The sequence below is a fragment of the Amphiprion ocellaris genome, chromosome 3, assembly GCF_022539595.1.
Source record: "Amphiprion ocellaris isolate individual 3 ecotype Okinawa chromosome 3, ASM2253959v1, whole genome shotgun sequence".
NCBI classification, from domain to species: domain Eukaryota; kingdom Metazoa; phylum Chordata; class Actinopteri; family Pomacentridae; genus Amphiprion; species Amphiprion ocellaris.
This window is the reverse complement of record NC_072768.1, coordinates 26,231,536-26,247,179: the sequence shown is the minus strand read 5'-3', so window position 1 is coordinate 26,247,179 and position 15,644 is coordinate 26,231,536. Positions and strand designations below refer to the sequence as shown.

General features: G+C 42.0%; 1 protein-coding gene across 5 annotated transcripts in view; it reads right to left on the bottom strand.

Moving 5' to 3' along the window:
• ptprz1a (protein tyrosine phosphatase receptor type Z1a) overlaps positions 1-15,644 on the bottom strand; it is a 138,446-nt gene that overhangs the window by 3,114 nt on the left and 119,688 nt on the right. For all 5 annotated transcript variants that reach the window (XM_023268704.3, XM_035947462.2, XM_035947463.2 and 2 more), the window contains 11 exons: positions 13,987-14,121; positions 13,129-13,263; positions 12,260-12,423; positions 12,011-12,146; positions 10,848-10,994; positions 10,347-10,440; positions 10,084-10,157; positions 8,110-8,226; positions 6,759-6,914; positions 238-380; positions 12-147 (listed from right to left, as the gene is read on the bottom strand). In XM_023268704.3, the coding sequence (XP_023124472.2) occupies positions 12-147; positions 238-380; positions 6,759-6,914; positions 8,110-8,226; positions 10,084-10,157; positions 10,347-10,440; positions 10,848-10,994; positions 12,011-12,146; positions 12,260-12,423; positions 13,129-13,263; positions 13,987-14,121 (1,437 nt within the window). The remainder of the gene's footprint in view (positions 1-11; positions 148-237; positions 381-6,758; positions 6,915-8,109; positions 8,227-10,083; positions 10,158-10,346; positions 10,441-10,847; positions 10,995-12,010; positions 12,147-12,259; positions 12,424-13,128; positions 13,264-13,986; positions 14,122-15,644) is intronic.

The following is a 15,644-nucleotide window of genomic DNA, read 5'->3' as shown; positions in this document are numbered from 1 at the left end:
CAAGGCCTTACGATGTCACTGAAGATTCCTGGTCTCATAAGGTTTGTCAGCTTGGCCACTTGGAAGACATCGACTGATCCCTCAGTGTCCAGCTGGTGAGTCAGAGAAGACAGAGCACAGAACGTTCCTGCTGTGACTCCACCCACACTGGAAAAAAAAATACAAGTAGTGATCTTCAAGAATCCAACCAAATGTCACTATTCTATTGGTAACGTTAGTGAGTCAGTGGGGTCTTACTCATCGTGGACCACAGTCGGGCCATCCTTGGTAGCGCTCTCTTTCTTCACCAGGTTGACGAGCTCGAAGGTGTTGCTGATGGGACTGTCTGGATTTGGCCAGCGGGGGGCGTGGAAGTGTTTCACCTCCAGAACAAAGTCATCCTGTTGAGAAATAAGAAGCATTAGTGAGCAAAATTCACTAGGTAGGTAAACTTCTTGTCTGGTCACTCCCACGAGGTGAACTATTTAACAGGTTTGTAAAGTAGTTTGAACACATTGAAATTGAATTGGCCATCTGTGAAGAAATTCCACTGTACCACAGTGAGGACAGAAGACAATCAGGGCATTCATGTTGCTACAACCCCTGGCAAAAATTATGGAATCACCAGTCTTGGAGGATGTACATTCAGTTGTTTAATTTTGTAGAAAAAAAGCAGCTCACAAACATGCCACAAAACTAAAGTCATTTAAAATGGCAACTTTCTGGATTTAAAAAATACTAAAAAAAAAAAGAAAAAAAAGTGTGGTAGTCAATAACAATAACATTGCATTTTTAGATCAAGCAGAAGGAAAATATTCCAACACACCACTAGTACTTTGTTGCACCACCTCTGGCTTTTCTATCAGCTTGCAGTCTCTGAGGCATGGACTTAACGAGTGACAAACAGTACTCTTCATCAGTCTGGCTCCAACTTTCTCTGATTGCTGTTGCCAGATCAGCCTTGCAGGTTGGAGCCCTTCTCATGGACCATTTTCTTCAATTTCCACCACAGATTTTCAATTGGATTGAGATCCAGACTATTTGCAGGTCATGACATTGACCTTATGTGTCTTTCTTCAATGAAAGTTTTCAGTTTTTGTAAATGACAAAAACACGATGTTCAGTAACAAACAGTAACAGAGACGTCTTGCAGTCTCTCGCGGTATCACATTACCTCGCACAGAAAGTTATCAATCTCTCTCTTTCTTAAAAATAAAAAAAATAAAAAGAAATTAACAATTAATAAAAGGTTTACCTTGACTGACAAAAGACTCAGTCACCACAAACAAATGCTTATCAGAACACAGTAATATTTTAAGTGTGCTAGGCAAGTAAATTTCATAACAAAAAAAAAATGTACCCAAATAAAGGCTTAACAGTGCAAATAACATCACAGTAGCCATACACCCTCATCCAGTGCTTTAAGAAGCATAAGTAAAGCATAAGTGGAGAAGCACCTTTCTTAGTCAATCAGCGAGTTGTGACTCAGCTTCTGACCAACACCTCTTTGATGCTGTTTGCCTGTAGGAGTTCTTTAATGCTGCTTATTTCTAATCTGAGTATCTTCCCTGTTTTGTAGACTTAAGAGCGTCAAACAGGGAATGATTATCAGTAACACAGATAAGGAGAAATGTGTTGAGATCAGCTTCACCAGTGGTGAGCTCAGAGTAGAGCGTAGCCAAGAACATTGCATTGTCAATACCATCTGACATGGTGAGGGTTTCTCCTGCCAACGTACTTCTTACCACACTTCAGATGTTTTTTAGATTGCCACAACAGAGGATAGAACTTTCCTGTTTTTCCCATGAGAGCAATCAAAGCCCCTCCTTATGTGCCTCCATCTGGAAGATTGCCCAGTGAACCTCTCGCCACAAGGCGTGCTTTGGGAACAATACCATTAGAAGTTTCTTTCAGTGTACAGACCCATCTAGTAGAAACACATTTTTGACTTTTGTCTGTAACTTCTTCGTAAACATTGTTATTTTTCCAGTTTTCAATCTCTTGCAGCATCAAAAGAGATGTCTTTGGTAATGAGTACATCAGCATCAGTGTTCTCACATTCATTCTGAAGGTTTTCAACATGTGACATGTCTAATGCTTGCTTTTGTCCCTCACTGCCATCAGGTTTAAGATACTGCACATTGTACCAGTTTTTGTATTGTCCCTTGGCTTTTCCTACTCTGCCTAAAATTCTGGCAGTGTGCTGAACACCATCATCTCTGTTTGTAAATGTGACTGTCTGACCTGTTCTCAGTTTGATATCAGTAGAATCCACTGTATTAGCTGTATCACTCTCTGTTTCAGTATACGTCTCATTAGTTTGTCTCACGTTTTCTCTCTTATCTGTCTCTGTGTTTTCAGGGATTTGCTCTTCTCCATTAACAATCTTTTCATCATCTGAACTCTCTGACACATCAGTGTGTACCATGTTTTCATTTTCTGTACCATTTTCAGGAATACTGGGCAGTACAGGTTTATCCTCATCCTGTGTATTTACTTTGCTCAGTCTGGACTGGTGTACTCTGACAAGAATCCCACCATGTGTTATGAACACCACAGCGCCGTCCTGACCAATAACTACACAAGGACTCTTCCACTCTGTACTGTCTGCTCACTGTAGTACACTCTGTCTCCTGTCTCATACTTTTCATTTGTAGGCCTGAGCTGAGTGCCCTTCTTATTCTTTCTGAGCACTCCATCTCTGTGAAAGCTCTCCTGGAAGCATGTAATACTGCTAAATGATGCCCTACTCTAGTACTCATAGTAGTGCCCTCTATAGCAGGTACGTTATCAACCAAAACAGAAGGGCGATTAGGACTTTGACCAAACACAAGCTGGTGTGGGCTATAACCATGTACATTGATCATACTGTTTTTAGCCATAAGAGCCCAGTCTAGAGCAGTTGGCAAACCACAGCTGTTTTCCCTTTTTCACCTTCAGGAGGATTTCAGTCAGTGCCAAGTTGTGTCTCTCCAGCAGCCCGTTACTCCAAGAACTGTACCCCGCTGTAGTCTTCGTCTCAATGTTGAATTTCTCTGCCATGTCTCTAATCTCCTCATTGTTGAACTCTCCACCGTTGTCCATGTAGATCTGTTTGGGGGCACCGTGGACACTTATCCACGAGTGAATGAAGGAGTTGACAATCTCTGATGGTTTCTTGGTCCTCACAATGTTTCCAGCGCTGAAGCCTGTGAAGTGGTCGATGATGTGGAGGTACCATATGCCGGACTCCAGTTCATGTAGATCCATTGCCACAGTTTCATTGTATTCCGAGGCTAAGGGCAAACCAACCGCAGGTTTGGGCTTGGTCTTGCTGTACCTCTGACATATCTCACAGTCACGAATGATTTCCTGCAGAATGACTGGACAGTCTTTGTCAGTATTTCCACAGCTTTGGATGAGCCTCTGCAGCCGGTCTGCGGAGGCGTAGCCAAACTGCTTGTGAAGCTTCTTTTGTAGACTGTGGACTATGGGAAATTCACTTTGTCTCTGGTCTTTTAAGGAACTATCAAGCCACTTCTCATCACAAACGGTATGTGTGCATGCAGTGTCAATGATAGCTGATCCCAGTGATTCAGCTAGGAAGACCTCGGAGTCCGTAATTACTGCTTTTGTAAATAGTGTAATATTACACTCCACATTTTCATCTTCTATCAACTTAACTGCATTCCTCTGATGAGGACAGTGTTTAGCCCAATGGTACGTGCTCTGGCAAATGGCACACTTTGTATATACAAGCGCTTAAGACAGCGCAAACCGGGGAAGCAGGCCGGTGTTTTGGTGAGACTCAGACAACGAGGGTTCAAGACCACTCTGCCGAGCATTCACCTGGCGAACCTCCGCTCCCTTTCCAACAAGATGGAGGAACTACTGCTCCTGACACAGATTAACAGGGATTTTTACAACTCTGCGGCTCTGTGTTTCACGGAAACCTGGCTGAACGGGACAATCCCAGACAGCGTCTACATCTGCTGGGGTTCCAGCTGTTCAGAGCGGACCGCGCCACAGAGGCTACAGGGAAAATGAGAGGCGGCGGATTGTGTTTCTATGTGAACGAAGGTTGGTGCAGAGATGTGATAACTCTGAAGATGCTATGCTGTTCCAACTTGGAAGCACTCTTCATGAACTGCAAACCTTTTTATTCGCCGTGGGACTTTTCCTCATTCATTCTGGTCAGTGTGTACATCCCTCCTGACATCTGTGTGAGCACAGCACTGCAACTTCTGGCTAAACAGGTCACTGACACAGAGCACCAACACCCAGACTATCTTATTATTATCCTCTGAGATTTTAATAGAGCAAAATTAACCCGTGAACTGTCGAAATACAGACAACATATTTCATGCCCCACCAGAGACAATAACACACTGGACCACTGCTACACCACTATTGAGGATGCCTATCGTTCAGTTCCCAGAGCAGCCGATCACTGCCTTGTCCATCTTGTCCCAGCCTACAGGCAGAAACTGAAAACTGTTAAGCCTGTAGTGAAAACAGTGAAGAGATGGACCAAAGAAGCAGAGCTTGACCTGCAAGCCTGCTTTGACTGCACAGATTGGAGTGTCTTTGAAGCTGCTAATAACAACCTGGATGAGCTGACCGACGCTGTGACATCCTACATCAGCTTCTGTGAGGACTTGTGTGTTCCTACCAGGATTCATGTAATATTTAATAACGACCAAACCATGGTTCACTGCAAAACTGAGATGGCTCCGTCAGGCCAAAGAAGAGGCCTACAGGAGTGGGGACAAAGTGTTGTTCAATCAGGCCAGAAACACACTGACAAAGGAGATCAGAGCAGCTAAGAGGAGCTACTCGGAGAAGCCAAAGAACCATCTTTCAGCAAAAGACCCTGCATCAGTGTGGAAAGGCCTGAAGAACATCACTAACTACAAGCCTCCACCCCCCACTTCTGTAGGGAGCCAACAACTGGCTGATGACCTGAACCAGTTCTACTGCAGGTTTGAAAAGGACTTGACACCCCACACCCACACCAACCATCCCCCACACAGCCATCAGCACTTCCTGCAGCCCCGGCTCTCCCCCCTCCTGCAGCTCTGCACCCCCTACCTTCTGACACTCAACCTGCAATCAAGATCTGTGAAGATGACGTCTGTCGGCTCTTCAGGAAACAAAAGACCAGGAAGGCAGCAGGCCCAGACCGAGTCTCACCTGCCTGCCTGAAAGCCTGTGCAGACCAACTGTCACCTGCCTTCACTCAGATCTTCAACAGATCACTGGAGCAGTGCGAGGTTCCTTCCTGCTTCAAACGCTCCACCATCATCCCAGTCTCCAAGAAACCCAAGATCACAGGACCGAATGACTACAGACCTGTCGCTCTGACATCTGTGGTCATGAAGTCCTTTGAGAGACTAGTGTTGGCTCACCTGAAGGACATTACTGGACCCCTGCTGGACCCCCTGCAGTTTGCCTACCAAGCAAACAAGTCTGTGGATGACGCAGTCAACATGAGGCTGCATCACATACTGCAACACCTCGACAGACCAAGGACCTAAGCAAGGGTTCTGTTTGTGGACTTCAGCTCGGCCTTCGATACGATCATCCTGGATCTCCTCCTGCCTAAACTCACCCAGCTGTCTGTCCCACCCCCCACCTGTCAGTGGATCTCCAGCTTACTGACAGACAGCAGCTTGTGAGGCTGGGCAGCTTCAACTCCAGCACCCGCACCATCAGCACTGGCGCCCCCCAGGGATGTGTTCTCTTCCCTCTGCTCTTCTTCCTGTACACTAATGACTGCACCTCTTCACACCCCTTTGTGAAGATCCTGAAGTTCGCAGACGACACCACCGTTGTTGGTCTGATCCAGGATGGTGATGAGTCTGCCTATAGACAGGAGGTGGAGCAGCTGGCTGTGTGATGCAGTCATAACAATTTGGAGCTTAACAGGCGCAAAACAGTAAAGATGCCTTCCCTTCAGGACCTGTACTCCTCCAGGATGAGGAAAAGGGCAGGAAAAATCCTTTCAGACCCCTCCCACCCAGGTCACCACCTCTTCGACCTGCTGCACTCTGGCCGGCTCTGAACATGAGAACATCCCGGCACCAGAGCAGCTTCTTCCCTCAGGCCATATCCCTCATGAACAATAAACCAGAAAATCATTAAGGACTTCTGTCAGTGCAACATTCAATACTTATAGAGTATTCAACCCTCATGTGTAGTACTCTTAAGTGCAATATTGTAATTTAAAAATATTCTGTTATTACTCTGGTTTTACACTTACTTTTACATACTGCTTCTTATACTTACACTTGTAGCATTTTTTAAACTTAGAATTAACACATTTAGATTTGTTTATTTATTCTTCTACTGCTCTCTATACACCAAGTCAAATTTCTTGTGTGTACTCACTTGGCAATAAGGGCTTCCTGAGTCTGATTCTGACTGACTGATTCTGCCATTTTAAATGACTTTAGTTTTGTGGCATGTCTGTGATCTGTTTTTTTTTCTACAAAATTAAACAACTGAATGAACATCCTCCGAGATTGGTGATTCCATAATTTTTGCCAGGGGTTGTATTTGTAAAACCACCTTAAACTGAAAAATTCCAACAAAAATATGTACTTTTCAGATGGTGTTGAATGTTTTAAATGTCATTTTTCCGTTCTGTGATCAGGACAAATTAAGTACATTAACACAGAGGTGATAGCAGAAACCTCAGAGATTGACATCTCACTTAGAATTTGTACAAACTGACCCTTTAGATTTCGTACCATCACCTGCTGTCATAATTCTGTGTGAGTGTTCCAGTGTGCATTAACCTGTGTGGCTTCTAGTACATAGTCATGGACCACCAACATGTCCTCATTGGACAGACAGACGTGGGTCTCGCTCCGCTGAGTGACAGTGAACATCTCATAGCTGATTGGCTGCCCTTTGCGGGGCCAGAAGATGCAGAGGTCTGCTTCCTCCTCCATCTAAGAACACAGGAAGTCAGTTGACAGTTAGATCACACTTTATGTGTTTTCTGCATTAAGAAAATAGTTAGAAAAGATAGTTGAACAAGAGAAAATACTTGACTTTATCTCTGACAGTGACATGAAATGAGTCTCATACTCATATCTCTGTGTTGTGCTGCATTCCAACATGCCAGCAGAATAGGAAAAAATGGAAAAATCATTTTATAAAAATCTGAGAGTTGGTTGGAAGGCTTTCAGTTACACCAGCTAAACAGCTTAAATTAGCTACTTTTGTCATATTACCAGAGCGGATTACTAACAAGTGACACAAACCAGATACAAACAAAGCTGCTACATACATTGAAGGTTATCATGGACAAATACAAACACCTATAACCACTCACTCCAGGTGAAGATGTCTGGAGGCAAAAAGGAAGGGTCCCTACCCAGCCCTCTATTTATAAAGTGAGAGTCATCCTGGCAAAGTATCCTGAACCACTCATTGCCTCCTTGTGGAATGAAGAGATATAAAGTTGCATTTTCTAACAGTGTTAGAAACAAAACATCCTTACATAATTTTGCAAACTAAATCTGGAACTCTTTCTACTGCTCAGGATGAAGTTACCACTGAACACACAGGGTTCTTGGGTTCTGCACTTGCACACAAATGACATGAGGTGTTTCCTTGACTTGAGTAGTAATTACTAGCAGTGCATTTACACACAACTGCAAGCAATGTTGCTTCTGTTGTTTCAGAGCCAAATTATTGCTCAACTCTTACAATTGTTCTTTTCACCAACCAGGAGATGTCACTGTCAGAGAGTACAGAAAATTTCAGCTTGGATTTCCAACTCTGAGGCTGACATTTTTCCAGATTAGCTGCTTGTAATTACAGTTGGTAAACTTTGAAAATACAGATAGCGTGTGTACATTTATTTTTTTGCATAAATAAAAGTAAAGATTCAACATACTAATAAGTGAGCTTTAGATGTGAATGTTAGTTGGATTTTTGATATGCAGACAGTTCTCAGTCTTTATGCCAAGCAAGCCTAACCATCTACTGACTTAAGTTTTGTAACACCCATGAGACTGATATCAGTCTCAATGTTTCACTGTCACAAAAATATCAAAGAGTTCCTGCAGTGTTAAGCCATTCCTTTTTAGTTAAGACAAACACGACAATAACAATGTCTGAATTTAAAAAGTTCATTACCCCAAGCAGTGATACGATGACCTGGGCATTGTGGTCCCATATCATCATCCAGAAGTCCTTTATGGTGTCAGGCAAAGGATTTTGGGTAATGATGAACTCGCTGCTCTGCCTGTAGCCCTGTAGGAACAAAACAATGACTTAAAAAATCAGGAGGATGATTCATGAATAATCATCAATTAATGAATAATGTAATCTCCCTCGATTGCAGCCTATTAGTAAGAAACCAGTATTACACCTACACAGGTAAGGCGGCATGACTACCTTAAATTCCCTTTCACACAAGGAAGAGGTAAAATTGCTGGCATCCTATCTGTTAAAATAATGTCATTTAGATGGTTTACTTGTCTTTTACTTCATTTTCCTTACAGTTTTACTATGACATGTATGGTTATGCAGTGTTTCCTCTACATTCATTTAGGAACGGTGGGCCGCCATTCCTAAATCCTAGCCGCCGCTCCTTCAATTTTTAAATTTTTTTTTATTATTGTAAACACATCGCTGCCGCATGTCTCCACCTTCACAGCAGAGTTCTGCACTGTGTCGGGTACTCACGAGTACCAAGGTAAACTACAGAAAACTATCTCACTCAGTATCTACTCTTTGATACGTCAGGTTAATACGACGTTAATTCCTTGCGAGAGTGCGGCCTTGAAAGTGACATCACAAGCACCCAGGCACCAGGTCAGAGTCAGAGGAGTGTTGTCTTGGAAAATAGGGCAGCGACTTACCGAAGAAAAGTTATTAGCTTAAGATAAGTCATTATAGATTTTACAAGTTAAATAGACATACCCAAAATATTGATGTCCAGCTAACGCCACGTAACAGATTGGTAGCTTCAGTTAATTAGGCCCGGTGCCAACTCAGTGTCGCTAACTTGAGTAAACTACTTGTTAGCATTAAGCTAATATCTAACCATGGCACCCGGAGTGTCTGCCACTGCTGCTGAAAAAAATCCTAGAGGAAACTCTGTTATGGAAAGACCTACAGTGCCTTCGCCACATTTGTTTCAAGTATTAGCATAGTGAGATCTTGTTAACCCAATGAACCCCAAAACCTGCTGTTGAGTTTAAAATGCATTTTATCTTCAAAAACACTGTCAAAATTACATTTAAACTGTCAGAAAAAAAAATTTAATTTCTGACAATACTACATGTCCACTTTTAAATATCTATAGCATGTAAAAATCATTCTGTCCAATACTGGTAATACCTGTGGGCACATGGAAAAATGTTGTACAAGTTGAACTCTTTCATGAATTCAAATTTCATTATTCTGCACAGAAGGCATTTTTGGGTTCTCTCTATTTCTATTCATGGTTGTGCCGTTTCCATAGAAATGCAAGACTTTGTATTGCAGTGAAAAATGAGTCCACAGTGAGTAAAAATGTTACAGGTGCAAAAACTGCAAACTACAACCAGAACCTACTTGGGGTTCTTACAAAGTGCTTACAAAGTTAAGATGAGGCTCATATTAAGCTTCAGCACTCACACTTGACTGCTGTGAGCATGACGACAAATAAGAGAGACTGAATATTCCTGTGGCTACACAGGATTTCTTTTTAAAACCTGTCTCCACTGAGAAGTGAAAACAACTTTTAAAGCCTGATCTAATATGAGTAAAATCTCTTCAAGGTCTTCTAATAGATATTAGAGGGTGGAACAAGCATCTTCACCTCTCTGCATGGTTCACATTGTACTGCTGCAGCCTTTATGCTTATCTATCAGCATTCAGTTGACATATGTCGAAAGTGTTACAGAAATGTTACAGAGCCTGACCTTGCTGCTGATTTTTACTTTAAAGTGATCAGACAGCTTACTTATCCAACATGCTGAACTGCATTTCGATTAATGAAAGAGTCTAACAGAGGCTTTGCACTATATTAAAGTGACACTGACTAAACTGAAATCCATCTTCTCATTTGACTCCGTAGAAGATTTAAACCAGACCACATCTGGTTGATCAGATTGTTCTTACAGCGATGTACGATGCATTAATGTAGTCGGACGTTTCCCCTGCTGCCGTGGACAGACGTACTCGTGACCTTTCAACTGCAAAACAAAATACATGGAATTATTTTGTCAGAATTATGTTTTGCAATCATACAACACTTTCAAAGATTTGTCTAACTCTAGCAAACTATAGCTGAATAGGCTAAAACTTTTAGTATTAACAGTCATTCTGACTTTTTTGTCCAGTAAACACCTCAGCTCCAGAGCTGATGAATGTATCGGACTCACCAGGTATCGCTGAGCTGTTTCTGTTCTTGTTACAGTTGCAGTCCTGCAGAGCTACAGAGTAGTCACAGTGCTTCACTCCAGAATGACAAACCAGCTGTGGAAAACATCAAACATCACTGAGCTGTGAATGTGTGTATGATACACCCATCCATCCATTATCTATACATCGCTTAATCCTCTCTAGGGTCGCGGTGGGGCTGGAGTCTATCTCAGCTGACTTGCAGTGAAGGCAGGGGACACCCTGGACAGGTCCCCAGTCTGTCACAGGGCTACATATAGAGACAAATAATCACACTCGCGTTCACACCTACGGACAATTTAGAATCACCAATTAACCTCAGCATGTTTCTGGACTGTGGGAGGAAGCCTGAGTACTGGGAGAAATAGTAGATATTGTGTACATTTTGGGGCATAGACCATTTCCCGTTAATGTGACCGACAATTAGCTTGTTAAAAAATGGGCATAATACAGTTGAAAGTACAATAAAATACAATACTGACCTTGAACTGTTTGTCGAGGCGTGTCCTCCCAGCAGGCCCCGGGGTCAGCAGCTCATCCACGTATCTGTGCAGGTGTGCTGCCATTACTTCTGTCTCTCCAGACAAGAAGGCTTCCACCAAGGCATCATGGATAAAAACAAACTGTTCCTGCAGAGGGGAAGTGTTTAAATTCCTCACTTAGCATCAGACTTTTTCAGTGTCACTCAGCTCAGCAGGAATAATTATTGTTTCAGTAGAAAAACAAGTCCTGATGTTGTCCTCCTCCTGCTCAGTGACAAAATAGTCTCCTAGCCAAAAAGATGCTTCTATAAAAATTAAAAGCTGAAAAGTAATTTTTTTTCTTAAATGTCTGGGTTACATGTGTGTGTCACATGTCTGTGCTACAACTACTGTTTTAACATTTAACAATTATCTCTGAATAGATGGCTGCTTCTTAGCACTTTTTCTGTTGAACTGAGTCTGAGTATGTCTGACTTGCGACACATTCTAGCTAATATCTATTTATATCCCATCTCTCTGAAGACAATAAAAAGTTACCAAGTTATGCTAAGAAATGCTCTTCAGTTAAAGTGTCCATTTCTGGGCCCTTGCCTTTTCTCCAGTTGCTTGCCTTAACCACATTATTAGCAATCATATTGTATCATTTTCTTTCTATGCAGATGACACAGTAATTTCTTCATGTCAATCTGCTATTTCTGTTGCTTGGATACCCTTCAGTGATGTTCTTTTATGCATTAAGCTTTGGAATTTCCTTCAGCTTGAATACAAAGCACATTGGATGTTTATGAGAATCTTATTACTTTTGTAGGATTTGATCATGAACCCAAATTTCAACCTGTTGGTTAAAAAGTTCTTAAAATTAATAATGAGGGTGACATACATGTATTTATCGAATTTTATGGCAATCTATTTCATGGCTACAGGAACATATCATGCAAAGCCACAAATGCCAACCGCAGTGGTGCAAGAAGAAAGCATTGCCAGAGTCATTATGAGTCATAATGTGTGTCAAATTCTATATTGATTGATTCAATAGTTGCTGAATGCTTTGGATGAAAGTAGCAGTGACCAATCAACAGACTGATTTTTTACCCTGTTGTGATCTTGACAACAGCAATGTGTGTGATAGATGTGTATGGGCAGAAAGAAGGTTGACCTCTGACCTCTGTTTGAACCAGGTAATTTCTCTGTGTGCGAATGTGTTTCAGGAAGCCTGTGATGTTGATGGTGCCCTCGTCTTTCATCTGCTTCAACATGCTGTCCAGGACAATATATGTCCCTGTCCGACCAACACCAGCACTGCACAGAAAGAAAGAAAGAAAATAAGACTGAAATGAATCCTGAATTTACTGAAGTGAGGATGAAAGTGAAAGCAAACCTTCATTGTCTCATCATATTCTCTCAGTTCTCACCTGCAGTGCACCACCACCGGCCCCATGTCGTTTGTCTTGGCTTTGGACGACTTGCGGACGAAACTGAGCAGTGGCAGAGCGAACTCTGGGACGCCCATGTCAGGCCACTGGGTGTAATGGTACTGTGTTACTGTCCGCTCATTGCCCCAGCCCTTCTGGGAGCCCTACAGGTGGATGAGCCCAAACAGCAAGTCAGTAATAGATCGACACTGACAGTGACTCATTGTTATTAGCCTTCATTCTGCAGGTCCAGAAGATGCTGTTTCACAGGACAAAATGTCTTCCATGTAGATACACCAATCAGGCATAACAATATGACCACCTGCCTGATATTGTGTTGGTCCCCTTTATGCTGCTAAAATTCCTCTGATACAGTGGGCCTGAGAGGATGGCGGGTCCTGTGGGTTGCAGGGTGGGACCTACCGAGATCAGGCTTATCCTGGCACATCCCACAGATGTTCAATAAGATTTGAATCTGGGGAGTATGGAATCCGTGTGAACAGTTTAGCTCTGTTGTGCTCCCCGAGCCACTCTCGATCAGTTTTTGCGGTGTGTCGGGGTGCATTGGCCTGCTGAATGTGGCAACTGACATTAAAGATTACTGCTGCCAGGGGTTTGGGAGATTAGGGGGTCGCTTGACCTGCAATGTTCAGGTGGGTGGTACATGTCAAACATCCACTTGAATGTTAGGACTCCAAACTTTTCAGTGGTCCTGGATATGTTAACTTAATAAAACATTAATACTTTACTCCCAGATGTTAACAGTTTGAAAAATCTTTAGTTTGATCAGTTTGGTTGATTGGGAAAGTGCACTCAGCTCATGAATGCTACATTTCTGAGCAAACTTGAAGAAAACTGCTGCGCCTGACCTTTTTGCTGTGGGTGTTCCTGACAGTGAAGGTTCTCTGGGTGTAGTATGCGAGAACTCTGGTGCTCTTCACTGTCACCACGAAGCTGCCGTATTCCTCCGGCACCTCCATTGGCCAGTACTGATCACACTTTCTCTGAAGAGAGACATAAACATCCCATAAGAAGTATATACACTACTGTTCAAAAGTTTGGGGTCACTTAGAAATGTCCTTATTTTTGAAAGAAAAGTATTTTTTTTCAATGAAGACAAAATTAATCAGAATTACAGTCTAGACATTGTTAACGTGATAAATGACTATTCTAGCTGGAAACGGATGATTTTTAATGGAATATGTACATAGGGGTACAGAGGAACATTTCCAGCAACCATCACTCCTGTGTTCTAATGGTACATTGTGTTAGCTAATCATGTTGAAAGACTAATTGATGATTAGAAAACCTTTGCGCAATTATGTTAGCTACATGAATAAAAGTGTGCGTTTTCACGGAAAACATTAAATTGTCTGGGTGATCCTAAACCTTTGCACGGTAGTGTATATATGTATAGGGAATCAAACTGTGTGCTAGCATTTAACACACTGTATATTAAATACAACGTAACATTTTGATTTACCGAGATTTTTTTTCTCTGTCAAAAATATTCCAAACATACTTTATCTCTACCTTTATCTAACATTGTCAGAATCTATTGTACATATGCAGACAGCAATCTGTATGCACATTGTTAGGTTGACTCCAAAGTAACAGATCACATTCAACATATTTGTTACATATGATGAACTTTCCGTTATACTTTCATTTACAAATGTAAATGTACGGCCAGATTATGGGATTGAACTTAAGATGTGGTCGCGTACTCGTCCTTTCTCCACCAAGTTGGTGATCATAACGATGACTCCGACATTCTGCTCCCAGATCATCCTCCAGAAGTCTTCAGTGCTTGACCTCAGAGGACCCTGAGCAGCGATGTATGACCGCTGCTTCTTAAAACCCTGAGAAAGAAACAGCAGGCACATTAGCTTTGAAAAACTTAGCATGTACACGTATTGAAATAAACCAGAACTTTCCTTTAAGCACAACCAATATGCTCAGAGTCACAAAATGCCGAAGTTTCAAAGATATGATTTTTAAGAAGGTCGGTGACTTAGTGTCTTAAAAGCGGGCATTAGCATTGAAAACAAAGCACTGAGCTGTGGCTCATGCAAATACCTTAAATTTTTGGTCATAAAACAATGTATTGGAGAAATTAAAATGTTGATCTGATGATGATGCCAGGGTCACCAAACTTATTGCAATTCATGTTGAGAGTCCATTCTTCAGCAGCTGTAGAAACATGACGCTTGAGGTGAAGTTACCAAAATCACTGTGATCCATCCTAAGGGGAACATCCAAAGATGCTGGTGGCTATAAATGAAAAGTCAGGAGATCACTAATGTCTACAGGATTCATCCTATAGGAATGGTTGCTGTCTATACAAAAATTTTGTCGTAATACACTCAGAAGTTGTAGCCATGCTGCTCGTCTGGGTAAGAAAGAGAGTCTGACATCCTGACTTTTAATCCCTGAATGATTCAAGCTCCAAAAATACTTTTTCATTCACCCTCCACATGTAGTAGCTGGAGAATCAGATGTAAATCTCAGGAGTGGGTGGAGACCAAACCAAAGCTCGAAGGAGAATGTTTAAGGGGACACAGACAGTTCCAAAGGGATGATCCTGTTACTCTGTGCCTGCTCCATGCAGAACAAGGCAGCTGTTTTTCATCAAAGCACTTTCCATTACAGTTCTCGTGTTTTTCCTTCCTCACTTCATATTCATAATTTCTGACAAAACACTAAAACTACAAAAAAACGAAAAATTTGGCTGAAACCAGTTGCAGTTCTGTTGATGTTAGAACAGTAACTTGATGTAAAACAGAAGAAGGATTCTGTCTCCCGGTCAGCTTATTTCCTTCAGTTTTAGAAGAGTGACAGTTTTTAGCTATTAAAGAACAGGAAAACAATCTAGTCACTTGGTCCTTGTGTCATTTCTGAGTTTTACCTGAAAATTTCATCCAAATCCATTGACCCGTTTTTTGAGTAATGTTGGAGACAGGAGGAAGGAAGGAAGAAAGGATTCACGTATGCCAATCATCCCATAACTCCGCCGCCTTCCTTGGCGGAGTAATAACAAGCAGCAAGGACAGTCATCCCATTGTTTTTGTTTTACAAGCTGATCAAGCAAGTTATGGGAACGGGGCAATAAAAACAGTGTCGAGTCATTAGAACTCAGTGGACATCAGTCCACGAATGAGAAAGTCCACCCTTGATTATGTGACAAAATACGCCACACTGGACGTACAGACCTACTGGTAAGGGATTAATTCTCTGGCTTCACTGATAAATCACAGTTTCATTTCTAAACTACGTTACTGTTTTTTGATAAATAAGAGAAATATGTAGGTTACAGTATGTGTGAACTTAAGCCTTTAAGGTTGGAGTCATCTGTCCTCATGGAATATTAAACTGTGACTCAGAG